The following is a 26,558-nucleotide window of genomic DNA, read 5'->3' as shown; positions in this document are numbered from 1 at the left end:
GCAGAATATGTTTGTGATGAAAATGTACGTGACATTAAGCGAGTAAAGCAAGGTTGTTCCAAAATGGCTGCGGTATCGTCACCACAATAGACAGCCTCCTTCGATATCGCAATCACTGCCAGGTTAAGCGAGCGCGGGGCCTGTAACACGTGATGTTAAAAAGGGCCCTAAATACTCTTTGGTTCTATTTTGGGTAAAGTCACGTAGGTGAAAAATAAAATAACAAAAAAATCACGACGTTTCGGCCACAACACAAGCGGCCTTCATCAGGTGAAGGGACGAGACTGTCTGGAGGACAGCGCTGGAGTGGAAGAAGCCACGCTTAGATCACCACCTTTAAGCTGTGTGAGAAGAAAAAGACCACGCGCCTTGACAAAGGAATTAGCATATAATTTAGCATTGAAATGGCTCATTGAAATAGCTAAGTTAAAGTATACACATCCGCAGAGGTACCCCTTGACAAAGGAATTAGCCCTAAATAGAAAAAGAACACACGTAAATATTAAAACACATACATTTTTTACTTGCATAGTAAAGTTATTGTATTTTTTAAAAATCTGACATACAGGCAGATAATACGACAAATCGCTAACCTTAAACACCCAGTCGTTCATAAAAGTTGAAGGCAGTATAGTACTGTAGCAATAAAGCAAGTGCACAAGTGCATTTAGCGCGGGGCCCTTGAAAGTGCGGGGCCCGTAGCTACAAATTTAGCTACTAGGATAATCCGACACTGATCGCGATACCAACACTTGTACCGCAAACACAATTCCACTGAAAACTGGAAGCGTTAAATTGGTGACGATGTTGTTTACCGCGATGTGAAGGAGGATTGTATCGAGGTCGGCGTTAATCTGCGCCGCTGAAATCGAATGGAGCAGCGATTCATCCGTCCAGATCCGAGCGCAGTACAAAAATGAATGCTGTACGCACGTGCTCGTTGTTTTCATGTGCACATGGGCATTTATCTCTCTGCTTCTTCTCGGATTATCTGTCTGCAAAACGAGGATCAATTATGCTTGTGCAGTTTTAATCGCCGGCTCTAGCCACATTGGAACTTTTTTTAAAACCGTAGTGATTTTTTTGGAGAGAGAGAGAGAACATTTTTTTTAGTAACCCTTCTCCGTCCATCATCCTTGGCTTGATTTATGAGTGAACATTCTGTAGCGGAAGCCGAAATTATAGCGAGAGTGGAGAGATGAGAGAGAGGGAGGGGGGGAGAGGCATGGCAAGCGCAGGGCTTGTTCCATAATAGCGTTCTAATCTGTGCCGTGCAAGCCGAAAGCTTGCGATGCAGCAGCCATCGCACGAGTAGGCTGGACGTAGGCTGGACGTGCAGAAAAAGAGACAAACAAGAGACCCGGACCATTTACCAGACTCTGACCTATTTGCTAGACAACCTGCAGAAAACCAAACTTTTAATGAGGTTTTATTTTTACTCAATCCATTTTTTCTACAAGGTGAAAAGTCGCAGAAAAATTACAATGGAAATGACGTCGAAACAAGTACAACAATAAATCAAATAGCGATCAGAGCGAAAAGACATTCAATCACTGACCCATTCACACACTGATCCACTCACTTACTGACCCACTCACTCACTGACCCACTCACTCACTGATCCACTCGCAATCCACTCACACACTGATCTACTCACTCACTAAACCACTCACACACTGATCCACTCACTCACTGACCCACTCACTCACTGACCCACTCACTCACTGACCCACTCACTAATCCACTCACTCACTAATCCATTCACTCACTGACTCACTCATTAATCCACTCACTACACTGATCCACTCGCTAACTGACCCACTCACATACTGACCCACTAACTCACTGATCCACTCACTCACTGATCCAATCACCACACTGATCTATTCACACACTGATCCACTCACTGATCCATTCACTCACTGATCCATTCCCTCACTGATCCACTCACTGACCCACTCACTCACTTATCCACCCACCACACTGATCCACTCATACCCTTATCCACTCACTTATTCAATCACCAAACTAATCCACTCACTCACTGATCCCCTCACTGATGTACTCACTCGCTGACCCACTCACTACACTGATCCATTCACTGATCCGCTCACTCGCTGACCCACTCACTCATTGACCTCCTCACTCAATGACCTACTCACTCACTGATTCACTCCCTCACTGATCCACGAAGCACACTGATCCATTCACTGATCCCCTCACTGACCCACTCACTCACTGATCCACGAACCACGCTGATCCACTCACTAATTGACTCACTCACTGATCCACGAACCACACTTATCCACTCACTCACTGACCCACTCACTCACTGACCCACTCACTCACTGATCTACCCACGACACTGATCCACTCACTTATTCACTCACCACACTGATTCATGCACTCACTGATCCACTCACTTATCCACTCACACACTGTTCCACTCACTCATCCACTCACTCAATGACCCACTCACTCACTGACCCACTCACTCACTGAACCACTCACTACACTGATCCACTCACTCACTGACCCATTCACTCACTCACTGACCCACTCACTCACTCACTGACCCACTCCCTCACTGATCCAATCACTGACTCACTCACTCACTGATCCATTCACTGATCCACTCACTCATCTACTCACTACATTGAGCCACTCACTCACTGACCCACTCACTCACTGATCCACTCACTGCTCCACTCACTCACTGACCCACTCACTCACTGATCCACTCACTCACTGATCCACTCACTACACATATCCACTCACACACTGATCCACTCACTGATCCACTGACTCAATGACCCACTCACTGACCCACTCACTTACTGACCCACTCACTCACTGACCCACTCACTCACTGACCCACTCACTCATTGATCCACTCATTACACTGATCCACTCACTCACTGACCCACTCACTCACTCACTGACCCACTCACTCACTGACCCACTCATTAATCCACTCACTACACTGATCCACTCACTCACTGACCCACTCACTCACTCACTGACCCACTCACTCACTCAATGACCCACTCACTCACTGACCCACTCACGCATTCATTCACCACACTGATCCACTCAATCAATGATCCACTCACTCACTAATCCACTCACACACTGATCCACTCACTCACTGACCCACTCACTCACTGACCTACTCACTCACTGATCCGCTCACAAGCTGACCCACTCACGTACTCACTCATCCACTCACTCAATGACCCACTCACTCACTCACTGATTCACTCACTCACTGACACACTCACTGATTCACTCCCACACTGATCGACTTACACCCTGATCCACTCACTTATTCACTCACCACATTGATACACTCACTCACTGATCCACTCACTCACCGATCCACCCACTCACTGATTTACTCAAGCCTGACCCACTCACTGACCCACTCACTCACTAATCCACTCACTGACCCACTCACTCACTGATCCACCCATCACACTGATCTACTCACACCCTGATCCACTCACTTATTCACTCACCACACTGATACACTCACTCACTGACCCACTCACTCACTGATCCATTCACTCACTGACCCACTCACTGATCCATTCACTCACTGACCCACTCACTGATTCACTCACTCACTGACTCACCCACTCACTAATCCACTCACTGATCCACTCACTCACTGACCCACTCACTCACTAATCCACTCAGTAGCTGACCCACTGACGTACTTACTCATCCACTCACTCAATGACCCACTCACTCACTCACTGATTCACTCACTCACTGACCCACTCACTCACTGATTCACTCCCCCACTGATCTACTCACACCCTGATCCACTCACTTATTCACCCACCACACTGATACAACAACAACAACCGCCATTCGCCACTAAGTGGCGGTGACGTCACCACGACGCTTGTGCCAGGCTATGTGCACCCTGAGGCCACGTGAAGTGTCGAACGCCCGCTGGCAGGAGGTCACGGGGCAGACCCAGGTGCCACGGGTCGACTGACTGAGATGACTGGCTGATGCACCACCTATGCCCCCTACTGTGCCAACCTGCTGTGCTTTAGCCACCCGGCGCTCCGCTCGCTGTTGTGAGCGTCGCTCCTCCGCCCTCCGTTGTTGTTGGAGGGCGACTGCCTCCAACTGCCCAGTAGCATCCTTCACGAGCCTCCTCCACAGAGGCCGATCTTGACACCGCTGGTACCAGTCATCGGCAAGTCCACTCAGCTCCACGTCCTCCTGTACCACATCACTCCATCTCTTCTCTAGCCCGTGCCGCGCCCGCTTAGCCCCCTCAATCCGGCCAAACAAAAGCTGTTTCGGCATGCGGTGGCTGGGCATGCGGGCTACATGACCCAGCCATCGCAGCCTTGCCTGCCGGAGGAGCTCACCGATGGGACCCTGCCCAGATCTTTCAAGGATTTGTGAGCTCCTCACACAATCCAGTCTGGTTAAACCCAGGATGGATCGTAGGCAGGCCAGCCTAAATGTTTCTAACCGGCGAAGATGTTCCATTAGGGGGGTCCACGTTTCGCAAGCGTAGAGAAGGGAGGGAATGACCGTGGCCGAGAAGACCTGAAGCTTAGTGCGGAGCGACAGACCAGGTAGCTTCCACACAGCGTTACGCAACCGATGAAAAGATATTGCCGCTCGACTGATTCGGAGTGAGACCTCTGCTGTTAAACTGGAGCCAGTCATAAGCACACTGCCCAGGTATGGGAAACTCTCCACTCTCTCCACAACTGCCCCATCACCGATTGGGAGTTGTGGGGGTGGAGTGTCCGATGGTACAAAATACCCAGGCAGGTGCTTAGTTTTGGTGGGGCTGATGGTAAGGCCCCACCTCTTAGTGGCACGCTCCAGTCTCAGCAGCAGCGTCTCCAACTCCTCCTCTGACTGAGCAGCTATTACCAAATCATCAGCATACATAACGTGGTTGAGCAATAGGGAGCCATCCCTTGACCGCACCCGGGCATCGATTAGCCTCCCATTATATCTGTACCATATGGAGATTCTCCCGGTACAGCTATTGAAGGCTTCACGAACTACGTGGTCAAAATAGATGTTAAATAATGTGGGAGCCAGAGGACATCCCTGTCGCACCCCAAGGTGTACAGGGAATGACTCTGACTCCCGGCCACGTAGTTTTACCCGGGCCCGCTCACCATCATGAAGGTCCTTAATGATCGTGAGCAGAGGGTCAGGTACTCCAAAAGCACGAAGAACGACCCAGAGCCCAGGCCTACTGATGGTATCATAGGCCTTGACCAGGTCAATAAAGCAGAGATGTAGGTCTTGTTGGAATTCCCTACACCTCTGCTGTAGCAGACGGACAGAAAATATGGCATCTGTGCAGGACCGCCCTTTCCTGAAACCGCATTGGGGCTCCGCAAGCCTCTCCTCAGCGTGCCTGGCAAGGCGATGCTGAATAATCCTTGCCAGGACCTTTCCCGGCATACTGAGGAGTGAGATGCCCCTGTAGTTGTTACAGTCTGTGCGGTCCCCCTTCTTAAAAAGGGGGACCACCAGGGCATGCTTCCAATCCTGCGGAACCCGTCCAGTGGTCCAGACTGTTGTTATGATGTCATATAGGGCAGTCTGTGCACAAACGCCACCCTCCCTCAGCATTTCGCTTGATACACTCACTCACCGACCCACTCACTCACCGACCCACCCATCACACTGCAGGTGACAACACACTCTCCCTGCTCATTCCCTGGCACTGCTCCACTTCATAATAATGATTTGGTCATCACTTGGAATTCCACCTCAACGTCTCTTTTTCCAGAGCTCTTAAAGTCACCCAGAATGCTCAATTCAAGGTTCTTGTCCCATCTTGGAGAGTGCTGTTTGTTGCTGGCCGCTTGGAGTTTTTGCCCAGTACATTGTAAGCAGTGCGGAAACGCATGGAGCTCCCATGCTTCCCCGATTTCACCGACACGCAATGACCGGCGTGGTGAAGTATGGTCAAAAAAGATGACGCTTTAACGACTCGCGATGGACAGTCGTCGGCGTTTGTGACGTCACATACACACCGTTTACAGCGAATGCGTCACGCCAAGTATGACGTCAATGTCCAGGTGAGCTCACCCTCCCCTCGCCCCCTCTCCAGGTGAGCTCGCCCCCCACTCCCCCCCACCCACCGCCTCACCCCGCCCCGCCCATCCCTCTCCAGGTGAGCTGCCCAACACCTTCACCTTAGCCCCGCCTACCCCCCACACCACGCCCCTCCCCCACTCCTTCACCCACCACGCCCCGCCCCTCCCCCACTCCTTCACCCACCCCGCCCCTCCCCCACTCCTCCCCCGCGCGCCTCCTCGCCCCGCAATCACCGCTGGCCGTGGCCATGGACGGGTGAGTTGGGGGGTCGCGCAGCCCTCAATCACGCCTCACACACTTCTCCAGTTGTAGCAAGCTGCTTTATCGACCACGGTAGCTGATGAGGATGATTGGCCTGAGGCGATGTGTGCACATCAAGTTAGAGTTAGGGGGTGGAGTTGGCGCTGCGTTATATATGGTTGGAAATTCCACGTTTCTATGGCGGCGGTCGGGTCTGCCTAAGACAAACCACAGTTGACTTCCCTCAAAGTGGTACCAATTTTATCGGCGGAGATTTGAACTTGTGAGCGCGGCGCTCGGGGACTTGATGCACATCCACTTTAGAGTAGGTATATACTGTACCTTTATAAGTACTGTATTCGTTGTTCAATTGATATATAGTACGTATTGCATTAATGTGGCCAGTTAATTAGTTATTTTACACTGATCGAGCAGCGTGCTGACGTGTGGTCAACCACCATGACCGACGCAGCGTGAGGAGGCCTCAGCCAGCAGTTGATTGACTGGGGCTACACTGTACATACAGTGTGTTTATAGTGCATAGTTCATGATATGGGGGGGGGGTTGGGGGTTAGATCGCGGTACAGTAATTGTGTCGTTAAACCTGCCACCACCCGACACTGGCAATCAGTAAGGTTTGTCACGTAAACAGAACGTGCAAATTCGTTTCTAGTACAGCCACACAGCGGTGTGCTGAGCTAGTAACGAATTGGCGTGTAATGATGAATTGGCGTGTTTTGGTTACGTGACAAACCTCACTAATTGTCTTGTGTTGGGTGGTAGCAGGTTCAACGACACATTTACGCGATCTAACCCCCCAAAAAAACCCCTTAAATTCTGAATGATATTGTTCGCGAATGCCTACTTCGGGTTAACTAGTGCATAGTTACATTTTGATTTAAAGCTTTCGTGACTGCAGTGATTCATATTCTTGGTTCTTTCGGTAAAGTCACGTTGAAGGGAAACAATGAAGTAATAAAATATTGTCTATATATTTTATTATTTTATTGTTTCCCTTCAACGTGACTTTGCCGAAATAACCAAGAATATGAATATAGTGCAAAGTTGTTCGGAAGTAAATTAATTAACTGGGAATTTTAATGCATTCTCATGGCTGACTTATTCCGCTACTTGTGGAATTAGTTTGAGTAATCTTTTATGGAAAACCAAACAGCCTCATCAGGAATATTTTTCAGGAGAGCCCGATGCCCTGAGATGTTTAACCACCCACATTTGATTTCTAGAGAGGGTGCTAGCTTACAAACATTTGGCAGTACACCTGCATTGTTTCAAGCAAAGCTGCCTTGACTGCTGGCGAAGACACTGAATGTCAAAACCGGTCCAAAAGTTTATTCTGTTGAAGTGATGCTGCTGATCCAATCCACTCCCGCGAAGTCTGTTTCGCTGATGGGATGTGTAAATAAATACCCTAATGTTTGTGTGTGTGGAGGGACATTTATGAGGAGGCGTATCGTGTGATTGTTTAGTTTGTCCGTGGCAGCAAACTGGATTATACGTACTCCTAAGTGTCCGCACGGATGGGTTCACCAACCCAGAATAAGAATCTTTTCAGGTTTGCTGTGCTGCCAAGTGATGATACTGGCGACCTCGCAGCAACACGGCGTGCTATATGATTGTCACGGATGTGCGTGATGAAGCGAATATCACAACCCGGACAAAGAAATATATGGATAATGAAATGGTACACGTAAAAATTAAATTATTTAATCAAATAGTTCATGTAGAAAGTGCTCTTGCTATGATATTTGCAGATATGCGAGTGCGTTTTAAATCAGTTTTAAATGTGCCGAGTCCGTATTTATTGTATTCCTACCTAGTTAAACAATATAATTATGAATTAAATATTCGAATAAGTTGAGACGACTCGAGGCATTCCAGTGTGCCTGGGGGAACTGCACCCGCATGCCCAGCCACTGAATGTCCAAATAGATTTTGTTCCGACGGATAGAGGGGGTCAAATGGGCGTACACTGGCTAGAGAAGAGATGGAGTGATGTGGTACAGGAGGAGTCTGAGTCGACTTGCAGAAGACTGGTACCAGCGGTGTCAAGATCGGCTTTTGTGGAGGAGGCTCGTGAAGGACGCTAGTGGGTAGTTGGAGGCAGTCCTCCTCCAACAACGGAGGGCAGAGGAGCGAACCTCACAACAATGAGCTGAGCGCCGGGCGGCTAAAACGCGGCAAGTTGCCACTGTAGGGGGCATCTGCCAGTCATCTCGGTCAACCCATGGGACCTGGGTATGTCCCGTGACCTCCTGCCAGAAAGCCTTGGACACTTCACATGGCCTCAAAGTGCACATAGCCTGGTACAATCGCCGTGGTGACATCACTGCCACTTAGACCCTGCGACTCCTCGGTCATCGCAACTCCTCGGTCCCCGTGACCCCTCGGTCCCCGTAACTCCTCGGTCCACGTAACCCCTGGGTCCCCATGACTCACCGGACCCCATGACCCCTATATCTCCCACAGCCTGGGCTCATGGCAGGCCCTGCGGCTCTTCACACTCACCAAGCGGCAGTTCACCCTCGTGTTCGTCACCTTCTTCACAGCGCTCGCGCTCATCCTGCTCATCGGAATCAGCGGTGAGGCCTGCGCACGACAACAACAACAATAATACCGTCCTTGGGCGCGTTTGCTATTTGTGCCGTTCCTATGGCGCAAGGCTACAACGACGAACATGCTGTCTTTCACAGATGCTGTCCGCAGTAGTGTCACTGCTAGATGCGATGTCGACGTGTCTGTGGTCCCAATTGGGTCATTTTCAGAGGTTTTTTTCTAAATTGGACCATGACGCCGGCACACGTTTGGGCTACTCATTTAGAATGACGTCACGAATATTTGACATCCGCTCTAAAGCAGCTGATGCGTTGTATTGTATAGTTAAAAGAGCCGCAGTTTTATCCAGTATCATATAATTAAAACACTCGCAGTGTTAACCAGTGATATTGTATAGTTAAAACACTCACAGTATTAACCAGTAGTATTGTATAGTTAAAACACCCACAGTATTAACCAGTGGTATTGTATAGTTAAAACACCCACAGTAGTAACCAGTAGTATTGTATAGTTAAAACAGCCGCAGTTTTATCCAGTATCATATAATTAAAACACTCGCAGTGTTAACCAGTAGTATTGTATAGTTGAAACACCTGTAGTGTTAACCAGTAGTATTGTATGGTTAAAACTCCCACAGTATTAACCAGTGGTATTGTATAGTTAAAACACCCACAGTAGTAACCAGTAGTATTGTATAGTTAAAACACCCACAGTAGTAACCAGTAGTATTGTATAGTTAAAACACCCACAGTAGTAACCAGTAGTATTGTATAGTTAAAACACCCACAGTAGTAACCAGTAGTATTGTATAGTTAAAACACCCACAGTAGTAACCAGTAGTATTGTATAGTTAAAACACCCACAGTAGTAACCAGTAGTATTGTATAGTTAAAACACCCACAGTAGTAACCAGTGGTATTGTATAGTTAAAACACCCACAGTAGTAACCAGTGGTGTTGTATAGTTAAAACACCCACAGTAGTAACCAGTGGTATTGTATAGTTAAAACACCCACAGTAGTAACCAGTAGTATTGTATAGTTAAAACACTCGCAGTGTTAACCAGTGATATTGTATAGTTAAAACACTCACAGTATTAACCAGTAGTATTGTATAGTTAAACACCCACAGTATTAACCAGTGGTATTGTATAGTTAAAACACCCACAGTGTTAACCAGTAGTATTGTATAGTTAAAACACCCACAGTAGTAACCAGTAGTATTGTATAGTCAAACACCCACAGTATTAACCAGTGGTATTGTATAGTTAAAACACCCACAGTAGTAACCAGTAGTATTGTATAGTTAAAACACCCACAGTGTTAACCAGTAGTATTGTATAGTTAAAACACCCACATTAGTAACCAGTAGTATTGTATAGTTAAATCACCCACAGTATTAACCAATGGTATTGTATAGTTGAAACACCTGCAGTAGTAACCAGTAGTATTGTATAGTTAAAACACCCACAGTAGTAACCAGTAGTATTGTATAGTTAAAACACCCACAGTATTAACCAGTAGTATTGTATAGTTAAAACACCCACAGTAGTAACCAGTAGTATTGTATAGTTAAAACACCCACAGTAGTAACCAGTAGTATTGTATAGTTAAAACACCCACAGTAGTAACCAGTGATATTGTATAGTTAAAACACCCACAGTGTTAACCAGTAGTATTGTATAGTTAAAACACCCACAGTATTAACCAGTGGTATTGTATAGTTAAAACACCCACAGTAGTAACCAGTAGTATTGTATAGTTAAAACACTCGCAGTATTAACCAGTGGTATTTCATATTCTTAGCTCTTTCGGTAAAGTCACGTTGAAGGGAAACAATAAAATAATAAAATATATATAAAACATATATTTTATTGTTTCCCTTCAACGTGACTTTACCGAAAGAGCTAAGAATATGAATTACTGCAGTCACGAAAGCTTTAAATCAAAATTTAACCAGTGGTATTGTATAGTTAAAACACCCACATTAGTAACCAGTAGTATTGTATAGTTAAAACACTCGCAGTATTAACCAGTAGTATTGTATAGTTAAACACTCACAGTATTAACCAGTAGTATTGTATAGTTAAAACACCCACAGTAGTAACCAGTAGTAGTGTATAGTTAAAACACCCACAGTAGTAACCAGTGGTATTGTATAGTTAAAACACCCACAGTATTAACCAGTAGTATTGTATAGTTAAAACACCCACAGTATTAACCAGTAGTATTGTATAGTTAAAACACTTGCAGTGTTAACCAGTGGTATTGTATAGTTAAAACACTCACAGTATTAACCAGTGGGATTGTATAGTTAAAACACTCGCAGTGTTAACCAGTGGTATTGTATAGTTAAAACACCCACAGTATTAACCAGTAGTATTGTATAGTTAAAACACCCACAGTAGTAACCAGTAGTATTGTATAGTTAAAACACTAACAGTATTAACCAATGGTATTGTATAGTTAAAACACCCACAGTATTAACCAGTGGTATTGTATAGTTAAAACACTCACAGTGTTAACCAGTAGTATTGTATAGTTAAAACACTCACAGTGTTAACCAGTGGTTTTGTATAGTTAAAACACTCAGAGTATTGACCAGTGGTATTGTATAGTTAAAACACTCACAGTATTAACCAGTAGTATTGTATAGTTAAAACACTGACAGTATTAACCAGTAGTATTGTATAGTTAAAACACTCACAGTGTTAACCAGTAGTATTGTATAGTTAAAACACTCACAGTGTTAACCAGTAGTATTGTATAGTTAAAACACTCGCAGTATTAACCAGTAGTATTGTATAGTTAAAACACTCGCAGTATTAACCAGTAGTATTGTATAGTTAAAACTCCCACAGTATTAACCAGTAGTATTGTATAGTTAAAACTCCCACAGTATTAACCAGTAGTATTGTATAGTTAAAACACCCACAGTATTAACCAGTAGTATTGTATAGTTAAAACACCCACAGTATTAACCAGTAGTATTGTATAGTTAAAACACCCACAGTAGTAACCAGTAGTATTGTATAGTTAAAACATTCGCAGTGTTAACCAGTTGTATTGTATAGTTAAAACACTCACAGTAGTAACCAGTAGTATTGTATAGTTAAAACACTCGCAGTGTTAACCAGTAGTATTGTATAGTTAAAACACTTGCAGTGTTAACCAGTGGTATTGTATAGTTAAAACACCCACAGTATTAACCAGTAGTATTGTATAGTTAAAACACCCACAGTAGTAACCAGTAGTATTGTATAGTTAAAACACTAACAGTATTAACCAGTGGTATTGTATAGTTAAAACACTCACAGTGTTAACCAGTAGTATTGTATAGTTAAAACACTCGCAGTGTTAACCAGTGGTATTGTACAGTTAAAACGCTCGCAGTGTTAACCAGTAGTATTGTATAGTTAAAACACTCACAGTGTTAACCAGTGGTTTTGTATAGTTAAAACACTCAGAGTATTGACCAGTGGTATTGTATAGTTAAAACACTCACAGTATTAACCAGTCGTATTGTATAGTTAAAACACTGACAGTATTAACCAGTAGTGTTGTATAGTTAAAACACTCACAGTAGTAACCAGTAGTATTGTAGAGTTAAACACCCACAGTAGTAACCAGTAGTATTGTATAGTTAAAACACTCGCAGTGTTAACCAGTAGTATTGTATAGTTAAAACACCCACAGTATTAACCAGGGCGGCCTGCCAGATTCGGACCGTGAGTCTCCGCAGCAAGCAGCGAACACACGCGACCGCCGGCCCGTGGTGTCACTGCCCCCAATATGCTTTCGACGTGTGGCCGTTATGGCAAGGAGATTAACACATCAACATGGCAGTACAGCAACTAGGTTGCTCACCGCTCTGTAGAAATTCGTTAATTTTTGGTTTCTTGCACGTTCAATTGCTAAGAAGTGGATTAAGTGGCTCACGGTTTTTTAGGCTTGGTGAGATGGTCACTTGCTGACCCACCCCCTACTAGACATCTGTGAAAAAGAGCTTCATAGCTCATCGGATTCCTCCGGTCTAAATAAGAGATTCTGATTTTGTAAAGAATATCGAGTGGTACTCATCTATTGGAGGCCCAGACATTTCCACATTCCCATGACGTCTGGGAAGCCAGCGGTGGTCATCCTCTCATTTTATTGACCTTCAAAGAGAAGATGATTTGCTTAGCCTTCTTGATTGTGAAGCTGACCTCTATAACCGACGTGCCGCTCCATCGTAGCTTAATGTAATATAGAGAAGGAAAATAAGGTTATGTTTTCTGTGGCATACTTAATTATTTAAGCGCTACACTCTTTTGAAGGTGAATTTGGAACAGACAATATATCTCTCTCTTGTAAACCCATGCCAATTTTCTGCATTGGCGTTGGAAGCTTTGGTTAGTAATGCGTCTCCCAGTTGGGTTTCTAAAGCATGCTCATTTTGCTAATGCTCTGGCTACGAATCTCGAGAGGCTGTTTTAGTTACAAAAATATGTTTTTGCCCTGGGGATCAGGTTATTTTATTGTTTATTTTTATATAAATGGTTGCTCTTTAAGAGGATAAAGGTTACCGAGGGCCATTTGCACTCATCCAATGGAAAGGTCGTCTATTGACCACACGAAAAAAAAACTGTAGCCTCTGAATGATGAAGTGTCTTTGTGCAACACGTTCCAGACTGATGCACACACACACACGTGTGTGTGTATTGCACGCACAGTCCCTTTTTGTCAATCCACTGCTATATGAGGGCTCTTCCCCCCCTCCCACACCGTGTGGCTTGTGAGGGTTATTTGACCATACTTCCCCACTATTGTCACTGTGGGTTGGTGAAGGCTTGCAAACGTAGAAGCGGGAGTGTATAAGTACAGTAATTAATTTTGCTGCTCTGCCTTCTGCTGCTCACAACAACAACAATGCCCCACATCAGCAGCAGCAGCAGCCTTCGGGTGGTGGTCAAACATCCGGGCTCAATCCAGGCTCAACCCCTGCTTTTATTCTGAGACCTCATGAAATTGGGTGCATTCCCGGTGATTTGGTCATACGTGTACACAACAGTCTAAGGCTGCGTGGCGTTAACTGTGACTTTGATGATGATCCTGGTAAATCGGGTTCATTCTGTAGCTCAGATATTTGATCAGAGTGGCAATGAAAGTGCCAGCAAATAAAGGACACAAACCTGCCGTGCTTAATGACGTCAAGATCTGCACAGACCAGACGCTCCTGTGCAAGTGCCTTTGTTGTTAACGCTGTATACGAAGCTGCGAGCCACGTTTGGCTGAAAGTTGATAACCTGTTTGCACACTGTGTTCAGGTGCCACGTGCGTGAGATGGTAACTACCTCGCTTGGTATACAGGAGGTCATGGGTTCGATCCTGACCCTGATGCCTGCTGTATATTTGGAGTTGGGATGTTCTCCCCAGTTTAACACGTAGGCTTTCACGACTATGGATGTTTTTCTCCGGGTCCTCCAGTTTTTCCCTCCACATCACATTTAGAAGCATGCATTTAGAAGCTCCGACCCTGACTCCTGTATACAGTGAGGGAAAAAAGTATTTGATCCCCTGCTGATTTTGTACGTTTGCCCACTGACAAAGAAATGATCAGTCTATAATTTTAATGGTAGGTTTATTTGAAGTGAGAGCCAGAATAACAACAAAACAATCCAGAAAAACGCATGTCAAAAATGTTATAAATTGATTTGCATTTTAATGAGGGAAATAAGTATTTGACCCCCTCTGAATCAGAAAGATTTCTGGCTCCCAGGTGTCTTTTATACAGGTAACGAGCTGAGATTAGGAGCACACTCTTAAAGGGAGTGCTCATAATCTCAGCTTGTTACCTGTATAAAAGACACCTGTCCACAGAAGAAATCAATCAATCAGATTCCAAACTCTCCACCATGGCCAAGACCAAAGAGCTCTCCAAGGATGTCAGGGACAAGATTGTAGACCTACACAAGGCTGGAATGGGCTACAAGACCATTGCCAAGCAGCTTGGTGAGAAGGTGACAACAGTTGGTGCGATTATTTGTAAATTGGAAGAAACACAAAAGAACTGTCAATCTCCCTCGGCCTGGGGCTCCATGCAAGATCTCACCTCGTGGAGTTGCAATGATCATGAGAACGGTGAGGAATCAGCACAGAACTACACGGGAGGATCTTGTCAATGATCTCAAGGCAGCTGGGACCATAGTCACCAAGAAAACAATTGGTAACACTACGCCGTGAAGGACTGAAATCCTGCAGCACCCGCAAGGTCCCCCTGCTCAAGAAAGCACATATACATGCCTGTCTGAAGTTTGCCAATGAACATCTGAATGATTCAGAGGACAACTGGGTGAAAGTGTTGTGGTCAGATGAGACCAAAATGGAGCTCTTTGGCATCAACTCAACTCGCCGTGTTTGGAGGAGGAGGAATGCTGCCTATGACCCCAAGAACACCATCCCCACCGTCAAACATGGAGGTGGAAACATTATGCTTTGGGGGTGTCTTTCTGCTAAGGGGACAGGACAACTTCACCACATCAAAGGGACGATGGACGGGGCCATGTACCGTCAAATCTTGGGTGAGAACCTCCTTCCCTCAGCCAGGGCATTGAAAATGGGTCGTGGATGGGTATTCCAGCATGACAATGACCCAAAACACATGGCCAAGGCAACAAAGGAGTGGCTCAAGAAGAAGCACATTAAGGTCCTGGAGTGGCCTAGCCAGTCTCCAGACTTTAATCCCATAGAAAATCTGTGGAGGGAGCTGAAGGTTCGAGTTGCCAAACGTCAGCCTCGAAACCTTAATGACTTGGAGAAGATCTGCAAAGAGGAGTGGGACAAAATCCCTCCTGAGATGTGTGCAAACCTGGTGGCCAACTACAAGAAACGTCTGACCTCTGTGGTTGCCAACAAGGGTTTTGCCACCAAGTACTAAGTCATGTTTTGCAGAGGGGTCAAATACTTATTTCCCTCATTAAAATGCAAATCAATTTATAACATTTTTGACATGCGTTTTTCTGGATTTTTTTGTTGTTATTCTGGCTCTCACTTCAAATAAACCTACCATTAAAATTATAGACTGATCATTTATTTGTCAGTGGGCAAACATACAAAATCAGCAGGGGATCAAATACTTTTTTCCCTCACTGTATCTGTAGTTTGCGTGTTTTCGCCGTGGTCATGTGGATTTTCCTCCAGGTCCTCCGGTTTGTCCCTCCACATTTAGGATCAACACGCGTTCAGAGTATTTTGCTGCTATAATTTTCCACGTAATAAGCCACTTCGTTAAGCTATCATTTATGATAGCCAGGTCACTTCTGCAAATTAGCTACATAGCTCAGTGGGCCTTATCTGGTAAAATAAAAATAGTTTTTAGTTTATTTATAAGATACATTCCGAATAAGGTTTCATACACATGCACACACACTCTAAATATAATATCTACAGCTGAATCTCGCTTCTGGTTTTATTTGAAACTTACAGTGCTCTGATGGCATGTTTCAGGGTGTGTTATTCTATTCCTATATTTGGGTTACCTGGGTGTGCCCCTTGGCCCTCAGCGAATGTGGTTGAACAAGTTTAAGTGCACTCAGAAACAACGGTGTTGCGTAAGCGTGGACACTGAACACGTCTATTCACAGAGGTGGGCGTGCAGTGGCTTCTTTCTGTGTTCAAGAGTGCCACTTCACATGGAAAATAAACTAAATAGACACACAATGCGCCCGACTTTCCATATCCATCTCTTCACACACACAAAAAAAACTAAGTATTTTTTTTACTCATTCTATCAGCCACACAACCTTTCTGGGAGTGCATCGTTCTTGCAGCGTTGGTTCAACACCAGCAAAAACACTGGACCAGTTTGGACATTCATTGTCTCATCAGCAGTCGGTCTTGCTTGAGCCAATGATGGTGAACTGCGAGATGTTCATAGGCAAGGACCCTCCCTCTCTGTAAAACATGGATCCTCTTTCGACACAAACCTATATAATACATAACACAAAATAATAATTTCAGATGGGACGGCTTAATTAAGAGACTTGCATTAAATGCGCCATGAGAGTGAACTGAGTCGGTGTGTCCGTCCAGACGGGCGAATGTGAAGGCGCGGCGTGGACGATTTTTCATAATAGAGATTTTTTTGGGTTCGATCGCGTTGTTAAACCTGCCACCACCCGACACAGCCAATTAGTAATGTTTGTCACGAAAACAAAACAAGCCAGTTCGTTACTATTTCTTAGTTCTTTCGGTAAAGTCACGTTGAAGGGAAACAATAAAATAATAAAATATATAAAACAATAACAATTCTCACGACGTTTCGACCATAACACAAACGGTCGTCATCAGGTGTGTCGGTTTGCATAAACTTATTTATTCAAAAGGTGTATTGTTATAAATAAATAAATAAATTCGCAGACGTCTTATTTGTTTCTTTTTTATAAATAAGTACACCGTTTAAAAATAAATACATTTATGCAAACCGACACACCTGATGACGACCGTTTGTGTTATGGTCGAAACGTCGTGAGAATGTTTTTATTGTTTTATATATATTTTATTATTTTATTGTTTCCCTTCAACGTGACTTTACCGAATGAAACAAGAATATGAATTACTGCAGTCACGAAAGCTTTAAATCAAAATTTCAGTTCGTTACTAGTTCAGCACACCAGTGTGTTGAAGAGTAAACTCACAACATTTACAATTCGAGCATGATGTTTCGCCGGTAATTACAACCAGCCTCATCAGGCGACAGCCAAAATTGATTTTCCCTCTGTAAACCATGAACAGTGCCAGAAATACCGTGACGGGGATGATAGCGTAGACATCAATGCGTAAACAACGTCAATGCGTGCTATGACACGTCTAATTGGCGGCTGTACCAGACCGGGTGGCAATCAGCCCAGACAGCTCACTCAATGAAGGCCTCTTCTAGCTGTGAAAACTAAACAAAGTCGAGCCATTGCAATTACACCCTTGCTCTGTATGCCCAAAGGTGTATTTCTTTGTGAACTTTTGTATGAAGCACAGCCCCCATCTGCATAATGTACAGACGAGGGCAGCCCAGCAAGTCTACCCCGGCTTCAACACGGCATGGACACAGCACGGCTCCTTTGGTGGCCCTGAGCCAGGGTGGCAATGCCACTTTCCCACGGCGAGACCAGTCACTCTGTTGGGTGGCCGCCACTGCTGACTTCGCACACAGAGCGGTACTCATTTTAACCCCTCTGGAGTGATCATTTACTGAGCTGATCCCGAGCTGGGATTTAACTTTCAATCTGAGACGAGCACTTCAAGCACATAGCCACCCGGCTCGATAATGCGAGTGCAGTAGGACGTGAGGTCCTCCATGCTTTTTTTGATCAGAAATAGCCCCAGTGCACTGTGGGTGCATTCATGTTGGCTTCGTACATGGCGCATTCCATTCCTTGGCTGCCACTCTTTCATTATTCTTGACCACTGACCATCATTCCTTATAGTGTCTTGCCCAAGCCTACATACCTATTTAACAGTTAATTTGTCTGCGTGATTTCTTCCCTCGTGTAGGCAATAGACAAACCTGTTGCCATTCTGTAGCTTTGCAATGCTTTCCGACTTAAGTTGATAGCTATAATAATGCCTTGTCTCTCCCCGTCTATCTCAGTCTATTCTTGCTGCCTGAAATGTGGAGGCATGGTAACGCTAAAAAAAGATTTATCAACGTGAATTAAACTTTAGCATTATGTCATGTTGCTATTAGGGACTTACCTCGAGGTCTATTGGCCACATTGGTCAAAGCGTCACCCGCCGCACTCCCCAGCAGGACCGCTATATGCTCCCTGTGGTTTCATTGTCGACTATGCACTGCTTCTTATGCAGCTGGTGCGAGAAACTAATTTTATTATCACCAAATCAACACTTCTGAGGATGAATGCTAATTGGAGGGCATTGCACAATCAAAGCATGGGCACGATTCTTGTTCCTGGTTTTCTCCCTGAAGTATTTTTTTTCTTGCTGTGTTTTCAGGCCCTGAAATCACCGAGTCCCACATCCTCAAGGCCACGGATATAGAAGAGCATCCGGATGACCTCAGGGTAAACACTTGCACACTTCATATAACACTGCAGTGTTAAATCTTGACTTAAAGCTTTGGTGACTGTTCATGAAGCCATCCAGATATATAAACACAGACACAATTTCAACCGAGAAGATAGGTACAAACTGAGCAATCATTGGAAGGACGTTATTAACCAGGTTAAGTCATAACTGGCTGTGATGCTTCCATCCTACCTGCGTATGTTAGCAGGTATTTCCGACTCTCTGAGTTACATTACCTTGTTAAAAGTCTTTACATTAACAGGCTAAATGTCTCACTAACAAAGCTGCTGCTCCCTTTTCCTCGATGCGGCGGTGGCGCTCGTTGTTTAATAGGCTGAATGTCTCTCATTAAGACAGCCGCTGCTGCGGGAGCCATCTCACATTGACACGCTAATCTCTCATCTCGAGCAATACAATGGCCGCTTCTTCAGCACCATAACCGTGGGGTTACATTGACAGATTGACATGCTAATCTCTAGCCATACAATGGCTTCTTCAGCACCGTAGCCGTGGGGTTACATTAACACATTGACATGCTAATCTCACATCGCTAGCCATACAATGGCTTCTTCAGCACCGTAGCCGTGGGGTCACATTAACCGAATTAACATGCTAATCTCTAGCCATACAATGGCTTCTTCAGCACCGTAACCGTGGGGTTACATTAACACATTGACATGATAATCTCTAGCAACACAATAGCCGAGGTATTCCAAGCTTTGAGATCCTACATTTACCTGCAAATTCCATCTCTAGCCCCGCCCACTTACCCTTGGGTTGTCCCCATCTCAAACCTTTATAACCTTTGGCTGCAGTAGCTCTCTCGCTGTATTTCTTCCTGCCTCAGCAGTCCGCCTGCTGTATTTTTTCACCTGAAGATGATTGCTTGTGTTGCGAACGAAACGTCGTGATTATTTTATTATTTTATTATTTTCTATCTACATGATTTTACCGAAAGACCCAGAGAGTACTGCAGTGTTACCTTATCATCATCCCTCTTAGTATAAAATAGGCACCATTCTATGTAAAGTGCACAGTGGTTGTCCTTTTAGATGAACTTGTATCTGCCACAGTAATGTATAATTTTCACGACTCACTGTAGCCTGCTATTTGACAAGCCCTATCTAATGGTGTCTTGAGCATTGTGCGCTGCACTATAAAGCGGCTACCTGACATTTGCAGCTAATGTCAGTGACAAGCGATATCTGAAATAGTCCTCGGCGGAACCTCCTTTGCCAACCTGCACTGACCAGAATGGTGAGGTATGGTTAAACACCATCCACAATTGACACTATGTGGGGAGGCCCTGATCCAGAAGTGGACGGTTCACTCATTGTTCAAGATCGCGGTTTCCCTAGGCCAGGAATCTGCAACCAAAATGACAAGAAAAAACATTTATTTCGAATTCGGTAAATAACCATATATTTCAAGAGCAACAATGCACTGTGAATACGAGATGGTGGGTCCTTAATAAATAACATCACGAAGCAGACCTTAAAGAGGCAAATGTGGCTCCAGAGCCACAGGTTGGGTGGGAGGTTGGGTGAGAGGTTGGGTGGGAGGTTGGGTGAGAGGTTGGGTGGGAGGTTGGGTGAGAGGTTGGGTGAGAGGTTGGGTGAGAGGTTGGGTGAGAGGTTGGGTGAGAGGTTGGGTGGGAGGTTGGGTGAGAGGTTGGGTGAGAGGTTGGGTGGGAGGTTGGGTGGGAGGTTGGGTGAGAGGTTGGGTGGGAGGTTGGGTGAGAGGTTGGGTGAGAGGTTGGATGAGAGGTTGGGTGAGAGGTTGGGTGAGAGGTTGGGTGGGAGGTTGGGTGAGAGGTTGGGTGAGAGGTTGGGTGGGAGGTTGGGTGGGAGGTTGGGTGAGAGGTTGGGTGAGAGATTGGGTGAGACCTTGGGTGAGAGGTTGGGTGAGAGGTTGGGTGAGAGGTTGGGTGGGAGGTTGGGTGAGAGGTTGGGTGAGAGGTTGGGTGAGAGGTTGGGTGGGAGGTTGGATGAGAGGTTGGGTGAGAGGTTGGATGAGAGGTTGGGTGGGAGGTTGGGTGGGAGGTTGGGTGAGAGGTTGGGTGAGAGGTTGGGTGGGAGGTTGGGTGGGAGGTTGGGTGAGAGGTTGGGTGGGAGGTTGGGTGGGAGGTTGGGTGAGTGGTTGGGTGGGAGGTTGGATGAGAGGTTGGGTGAGAGGTTGGGTGAGAGGTTGGGTGGGAGGTTGGATGAGAGGTTGGGTGAGAGGTTGGGTGGGAGGTTGGGTGAGAGGTTGGGTGAGAGGTTGGGTGGGAGGTTGGGTGAGAGGTTGGGTGAGAGATTGTGAACACTGCATGCAGGGGTCGTCTCGTTAATGAGACGATCTTCCCGTGTAAGCTTTCGCCACGCACTGTTGTGGGCATCTTCAGGAGGTCCATTTTAAATATGAAACATCCATCATCATCATCAGCTGTGCATTAGCCACTGCTGCATGAATGCCATAGCAAGTCGTCGTGGCCTCGCAATGCAAAAACCCATCTGTTTTTGCCTGCAGTTTAATTCCTAAAGTTTCTCGCAGTAAGTAGTGCCTTCATTAGAAGATGTGCTCAACACGCCGCCTGATCCGAAAAACTGCGACTACGAAAACGCACGTGCGAAGCGTAATAACGCGCTTCTAACATCGTCCCTCGTCGCGAAGCCATTGAGCACACACACTTGTCACTTCCTGCAAAGTGGTACTGTATTCTCTTTTTTATCGACCCTAGAGGGATGATATGCCGAGCGGACTCCTCGCCGCGATTATACCTTCCTTCCTGCCCAATTTTGCGTTAGATGTCTTATCGTAAAGCTGCCCAGCCCATGACGTCTCCTTGACAAAGCGCCAGTGGTGCAGTGTATTCCCTGGAGAAAAAACTGACATCACAAATGTGAAGGCAAGAACCTAGGGGGGTTGTGCCCGCTGCAGCAGTGGAATGTGATGACCAAGGTGGTATTGCCACGTCTGTTTTCCAGAAAATCTGCGTGTTGACAAAAACTCAATACGTTCGTCAATAACGGCGCCGTTAAAAGGAACACCATTTTTTTGTACGTACTGCAATAGGCGACGTTTCAAGCAATGGCACATGACCTATGTTATTCATATCAAAGCCTCCGCACGTCTCCCACCATTCTCAATGCACGAATTCAATATTTTTAACGCTCTCCTCTGTAACACATATGGGGCCATCGCTTTCACAGAATTCAGTCGGCTATATCTTCGCAGCACACGTGCCACGTGTGCTGTGAGCAGGAACTTTTCCCAAAGTGTCACCTGATACATATTTTATGCCTTTTTAGGCCACGGTGTTCCTTCCAAGCGTGTTGAGTTTGTGATGTTTGTGCTTGTTCACCGCAGCCTATGTGGCAGTATCGCCAAATAATGTTTGTGCTGACAGACCGCTGCAATATCAATCTTTCCGTCCTTTCCTGCGCAATGAGGGCACCCGTGTCATTGAGACTTACACAAGCGTGCAAATCCAATGCCGAGAAATCACAGTCCTCCAATGACAGTGTAATATTAACATATTTTAACCATTTAAATGTAGTACATTTCAGCTTAACAAATTTACTTATTCACCCACGAAGACACACTGAGTCTGAAAACTTTTTTTCGGAGGGTCCTACTACATTGGGATGTTTGGGCAATTAATTACACCGTATTTTTTTTAGTTATCGAAGGAAACGGGAGAACCCAGAAGAAACCCATGCAGAACAGAGGGAGAACACCTATACACTCCACACAGAAATGCACCTGAGTCGGGAATCGAACCCAGGTTCTACATGCAATGGTTTACGATGTCAAGTAGATGTCGCATTTGATGCAATTTTTATTCCAACACATTTTATTGTCCCGCATGTGACCTTGCCGTCATGCCTCGGGGAAATGGGTATTTGCAACAAAACCATTTACCATTTTGTCACGCGCCGCATCGCGTGCAACATGCGTGCACGAGTCATCGGTACTGACCAAGCATCGTGGTGCAGGACCCTCTTGACAAAGAGTCTCAGGAGTCGCCGTGGCTTTCCTATTATTATCGTGTGAACTATGTATTACCACTACTATTATTATTATGATTCAACCAGGAGGGCGAGATTCTAAATCTCGTGTTAACATCACAGGGACGTTGTTATCTGGGAGAGATGACCCGGTGGGCATGGTGTGGGTTTGATGAATATTGAAAGTCATTGGATTTCTATTTTTTTTCCTCTCTCAAATGATCACCATGTTTAAAGAAAAAGGAGTTTGGAAGATCGATCAGATAAAAAATATATACCGCCAAGAGATAAATAAATAATTTTACCACGACTATTTAAATAATGGTATCGTAATTTGCAGCCTTTTGTGTCAATCCACTGCTGGATGAAGGCCTCCCTATGCCACGACATTTCAAGAAGTTGTTTAACTGTACTGCACCACACTGCCCAGTGGGGGTGGGTAAAGGGAGATCTCGACACCGATTAAGATATAAATCGTCGCCGATGTTTGCCATGGCGGAAATCGAACTTGCGTTGCTGAGTTCATGGCACGGTGTGGTAATTACTGTGCCACCACTCCCCATAATAATGTACATTGTACTGTATTTGCCCTTCATGGTAACATGCAGAGAAACACAAAAAGGTGTGTTTGTGTTGCTCATATAATGTGTGCACCGTGCCCTCTTAATCAAGTCATGAATTGTGGGGGAAGTCAATAGTGGTTGCCCTATGGAAAGACTCGTCCATGCCATACGAATATGGAATTTTCACAACTGGCTCAGGGCTGTACACTGGAGATGAGTTGCAGCGCTTAATCGAGTAGGAAATCACTTTGCTTTTTATCTTTCAACATACGTCTTCTTTGAATGGGCCATGACGAGCAGCGGTGGGTGGCTTTTGCTTGGTGTGTCTTTGCAGACAGCAGTGGAGTACCCCTTGGAGACTCCGGAACTGAATCCGTTCAACCAGCAGCTCTGGCTGACCTTGCGCCTGGAGCTGCAGACGCCGCCAGGTGACTTGCACCCATCTCTGGTCCCGAGTGAGCACATGGCTCAGCGCAGGTCGAGGTTCGGGCACTTCTCCTACGCTCCACGGGTTAGATAATGACCCTTGACGTCATTTCACGTCGGAAATATCTGCTCTGAAATGGCCCCGCGAATGATATTTATCTCTGTCGCTGGAAGCGTCTGATCGGCTACTGGAGGGGAAAACCTGACGACAAAATGTTTCTTAATATAGCACAGATCCAGTCACTTCTGTCACTGCAAGTTCCCCCTCGCAGTGACAGCAGTTACTGAGCTCTCTGTGTGCGCGTGTGCATGTGGCTGCCCGCCAAAGGCGTTTGAAAGTCCTGTTCGGCCTCAGATCATTGAAAAAGGTTCCCGACCCCTGAGTTAAAGGGGTGACAGGCAGTGACAGAGCAATGACGTGTTGCTGTGACACCACTGCCTGTTGGGATGCACTCAGCTGGAGGGGAAGGTCATTGAGCGTGATCAGGTCACGGGGTCACCCACCATCGTCGCTCTCCTTGACGAGACCAACTCCTTTAATCTATTGTTGGCGATCAAACTGGCATTGCGCAACACGATGCCACGCGGAGTGGTGGCGTGATGGTGATAATTGCCAATAATTTAGTCCATTTGGTAATTCGGGCCGTTCTCGTGGCACGGGGCGGCTATCTGACTGTCGCCTGGTGAGGCTGGTTGTAATTACTGGTGAAACGTCGCAGTACTCGAAATGTTAAATTTTGAGGGTTTACTCTGCAACACACCGGTGCGCTGAACTCGCAAGATGGACACGTAGGTATTCACGACAAATGTTATTCACAATAAAGGTTTTTTTGGGTTAGATCACGTTGGTATAAATGTGTCGTTAGCCCGCCTCCATTCAACACAGCCAATCAGTAAGGTTTGGAAACATCTGGCAAAATCGCCCGACGATGCTGGATGTAATTACCAGCAAAACGTCACAGGACTCAAATTGTAAATGTTGTAGTGGGTTTACTCTCCAACACACCGGTGGTGCTGAAGTAGTCACTGATTGGCACGTTTTGTTTACGTGTCGGGTGGTGGCGGGTTAACGACACATTTGTACTAATGCGATCTAACCCAACAAAAAAAAACCTCTCATGGATTTGAAATTAATTGTTCAAATTTTGACTGACGCTAGCAGACAATGGCCTGCTCGTTTCTAATGACCTCTGCAGCGGGTGTGAAATCTACGACATCCACCGTGAAGCAGACTGGGCACATATTTGCGCTATTTTAGTATTCTGCGGTATAACAATCATAATAATAACCAGGGCCGCTTGCCGAATTCAAAATCGCGAACCTCTGCATCAAGCGGCGGACGCGGCTACCGCCGGGCAAATCACCTCCCTCTCCCTTCGGTGATTCATGGAGCTTGGTGGCTGTGCAGAGGCCATGGTGCTTGTGTGACGACAGGCCTGGGCGGCCCCGAGATGCCCTAGGATACGGAAAGCAGCCTTCCTGTTAATCCGTTAACTTATAGTGCACTCGTCTGCCACGGGCAAAAAAACATTTATATCGTTTGCCAACATTCTACCGCATGCATTAATCTTGGAGACACATTTTATTCTGATGTTCGGAACTGTAATAACGTTGACACATTTTTATGAGAAATTTAAACCTCCGTGTGGCGGGCAGGCTCTTACCTAATTCATTTATATCTCTCTCCGCTGCTTTTTGGCACCGTGATTGTAATATATTGTGTCATTGAATTTCTCATTAAGTTTCAGTTATAGGAGTCATTATGGGATGTTTTAAATCCCATCACTTTTGCCAAAGAGACAAAAGTAAGGTTTAACAGGGCACATTTACCATTCATTTGCTATCTTATGACTATTCCTTAGTGAATATTTTTGTTTATATGTCAAGCTCATGATTTTACTGGATTCAGGGGACTTTAACTTGACGAAGAAAATAAAACGAAGTAATATTGTTTGTTGTGAATGTAACGTTATCACGGTAATGTATGGAGCCAGCACGGTGAAGTATGGTCAAACAACCTGATTACTGGCATGTCACAGGGAGATCTACATTTAGCAATCGATTGATAAATCGCCTTATAATGAACATTGTAATCACATGTCGCGGCAACATCAAAACTGATCGAAGCAATGTAGCTCTTACTAATGAAGCAAGCATCCATCCATCTGCGCGGTTAGTACCATGAGTACCACTTTGTATATAAATCAAGGGACATGATGAGCACTGCCTCATCATCACGCATTTTATCAGACTTTGGTCCTCAGTGGTATTTTAATCTGAACACCGTTGCTGAGCAGAGGTCCACAGGCCCGATGGCCCCGAAATGCCAAGTGGCCAGCAATAAACGGCACATTTAGAGTTGTAAGAGGCAAGAGTGGAACCGAATATCTCGAATTGTCCAAGGTTAGTTTGAGAGGTTAGCAGAAAGAGAAATGTTGTGACCTGCAACGTGGTGAGCGGGTGGTGAGGAGCGGTGGCTTAGCGGCAAGCGCTCTGCGCTGTGAACTCGGCAACCTGAGTTCGATTCCCGCTCACGACCAATAATGGTGACAGTGAATATGTGAACCGGTCCCGGGCCTCTCCTAGATCGACTCGGCCTTAAAATGAGTA

At 45.6% G+C, this 26,558-nt stretch overlaps 1 protein-coding gene across 2 annotated transcripts in view; it reads left to right on the top strand.

Moving 5' to 3' along the window:
* The first annotated feature begins 6,285 nt into the window (after window positions 1–6,285).
* Window positions 6,286–26,558, top strand: part of LOC116953015 (transmembrane protein 181-like) — a 57,741-nt gene continuing 37,468 nt past the window's right edge. For both annotated transcript variants that reach the window (XM_032972826.2, XM_032972825.2), the window contains exons 1-4: window positions 6,286–6,354; window positions 8,827–8,939; window positions 18,899–18,966; window positions 23,857–23,950. In XM_032972826.2, the coding sequence (XP_032828717.1) occupies window positions 6,347–6,354; window positions 8,827–8,939; window positions 18,899–18,966; window positions 23,857–23,950 (283 nt within the window). In that variant the 5' untranslated portion in view covers window positions 6,286–6,346. The remainder of the gene's footprint in view (window positions 6,355–8,826; window positions 8,940–18,898; window positions 18,967–23,856; window positions 23,951–26,558) is intronic.

Source organism: Petromyzon marinus, chromosome 49 (assembly GCF_048934315.1).
Source record: "Petromyzon marinus isolate PM22_M1 ecotype Great Lakes invasive population chromosome 49, UKy_Petmar_22M1.pri1.0, whole genome shotgun sequence".
In the NCBI taxonomy this organism is placed as follows: domain Eukaryota; kingdom Metazoa; phylum Chordata; class Hyperoartia; order Petromyzontiformes; family Petromyzontidae; genus Petromyzon; species Petromyzon marinus.
The sequence above is the reverse complement of the archived record's forward strand: the minus strand, read 5'-3'. Positions and strand labels throughout refer to the sequence as shown.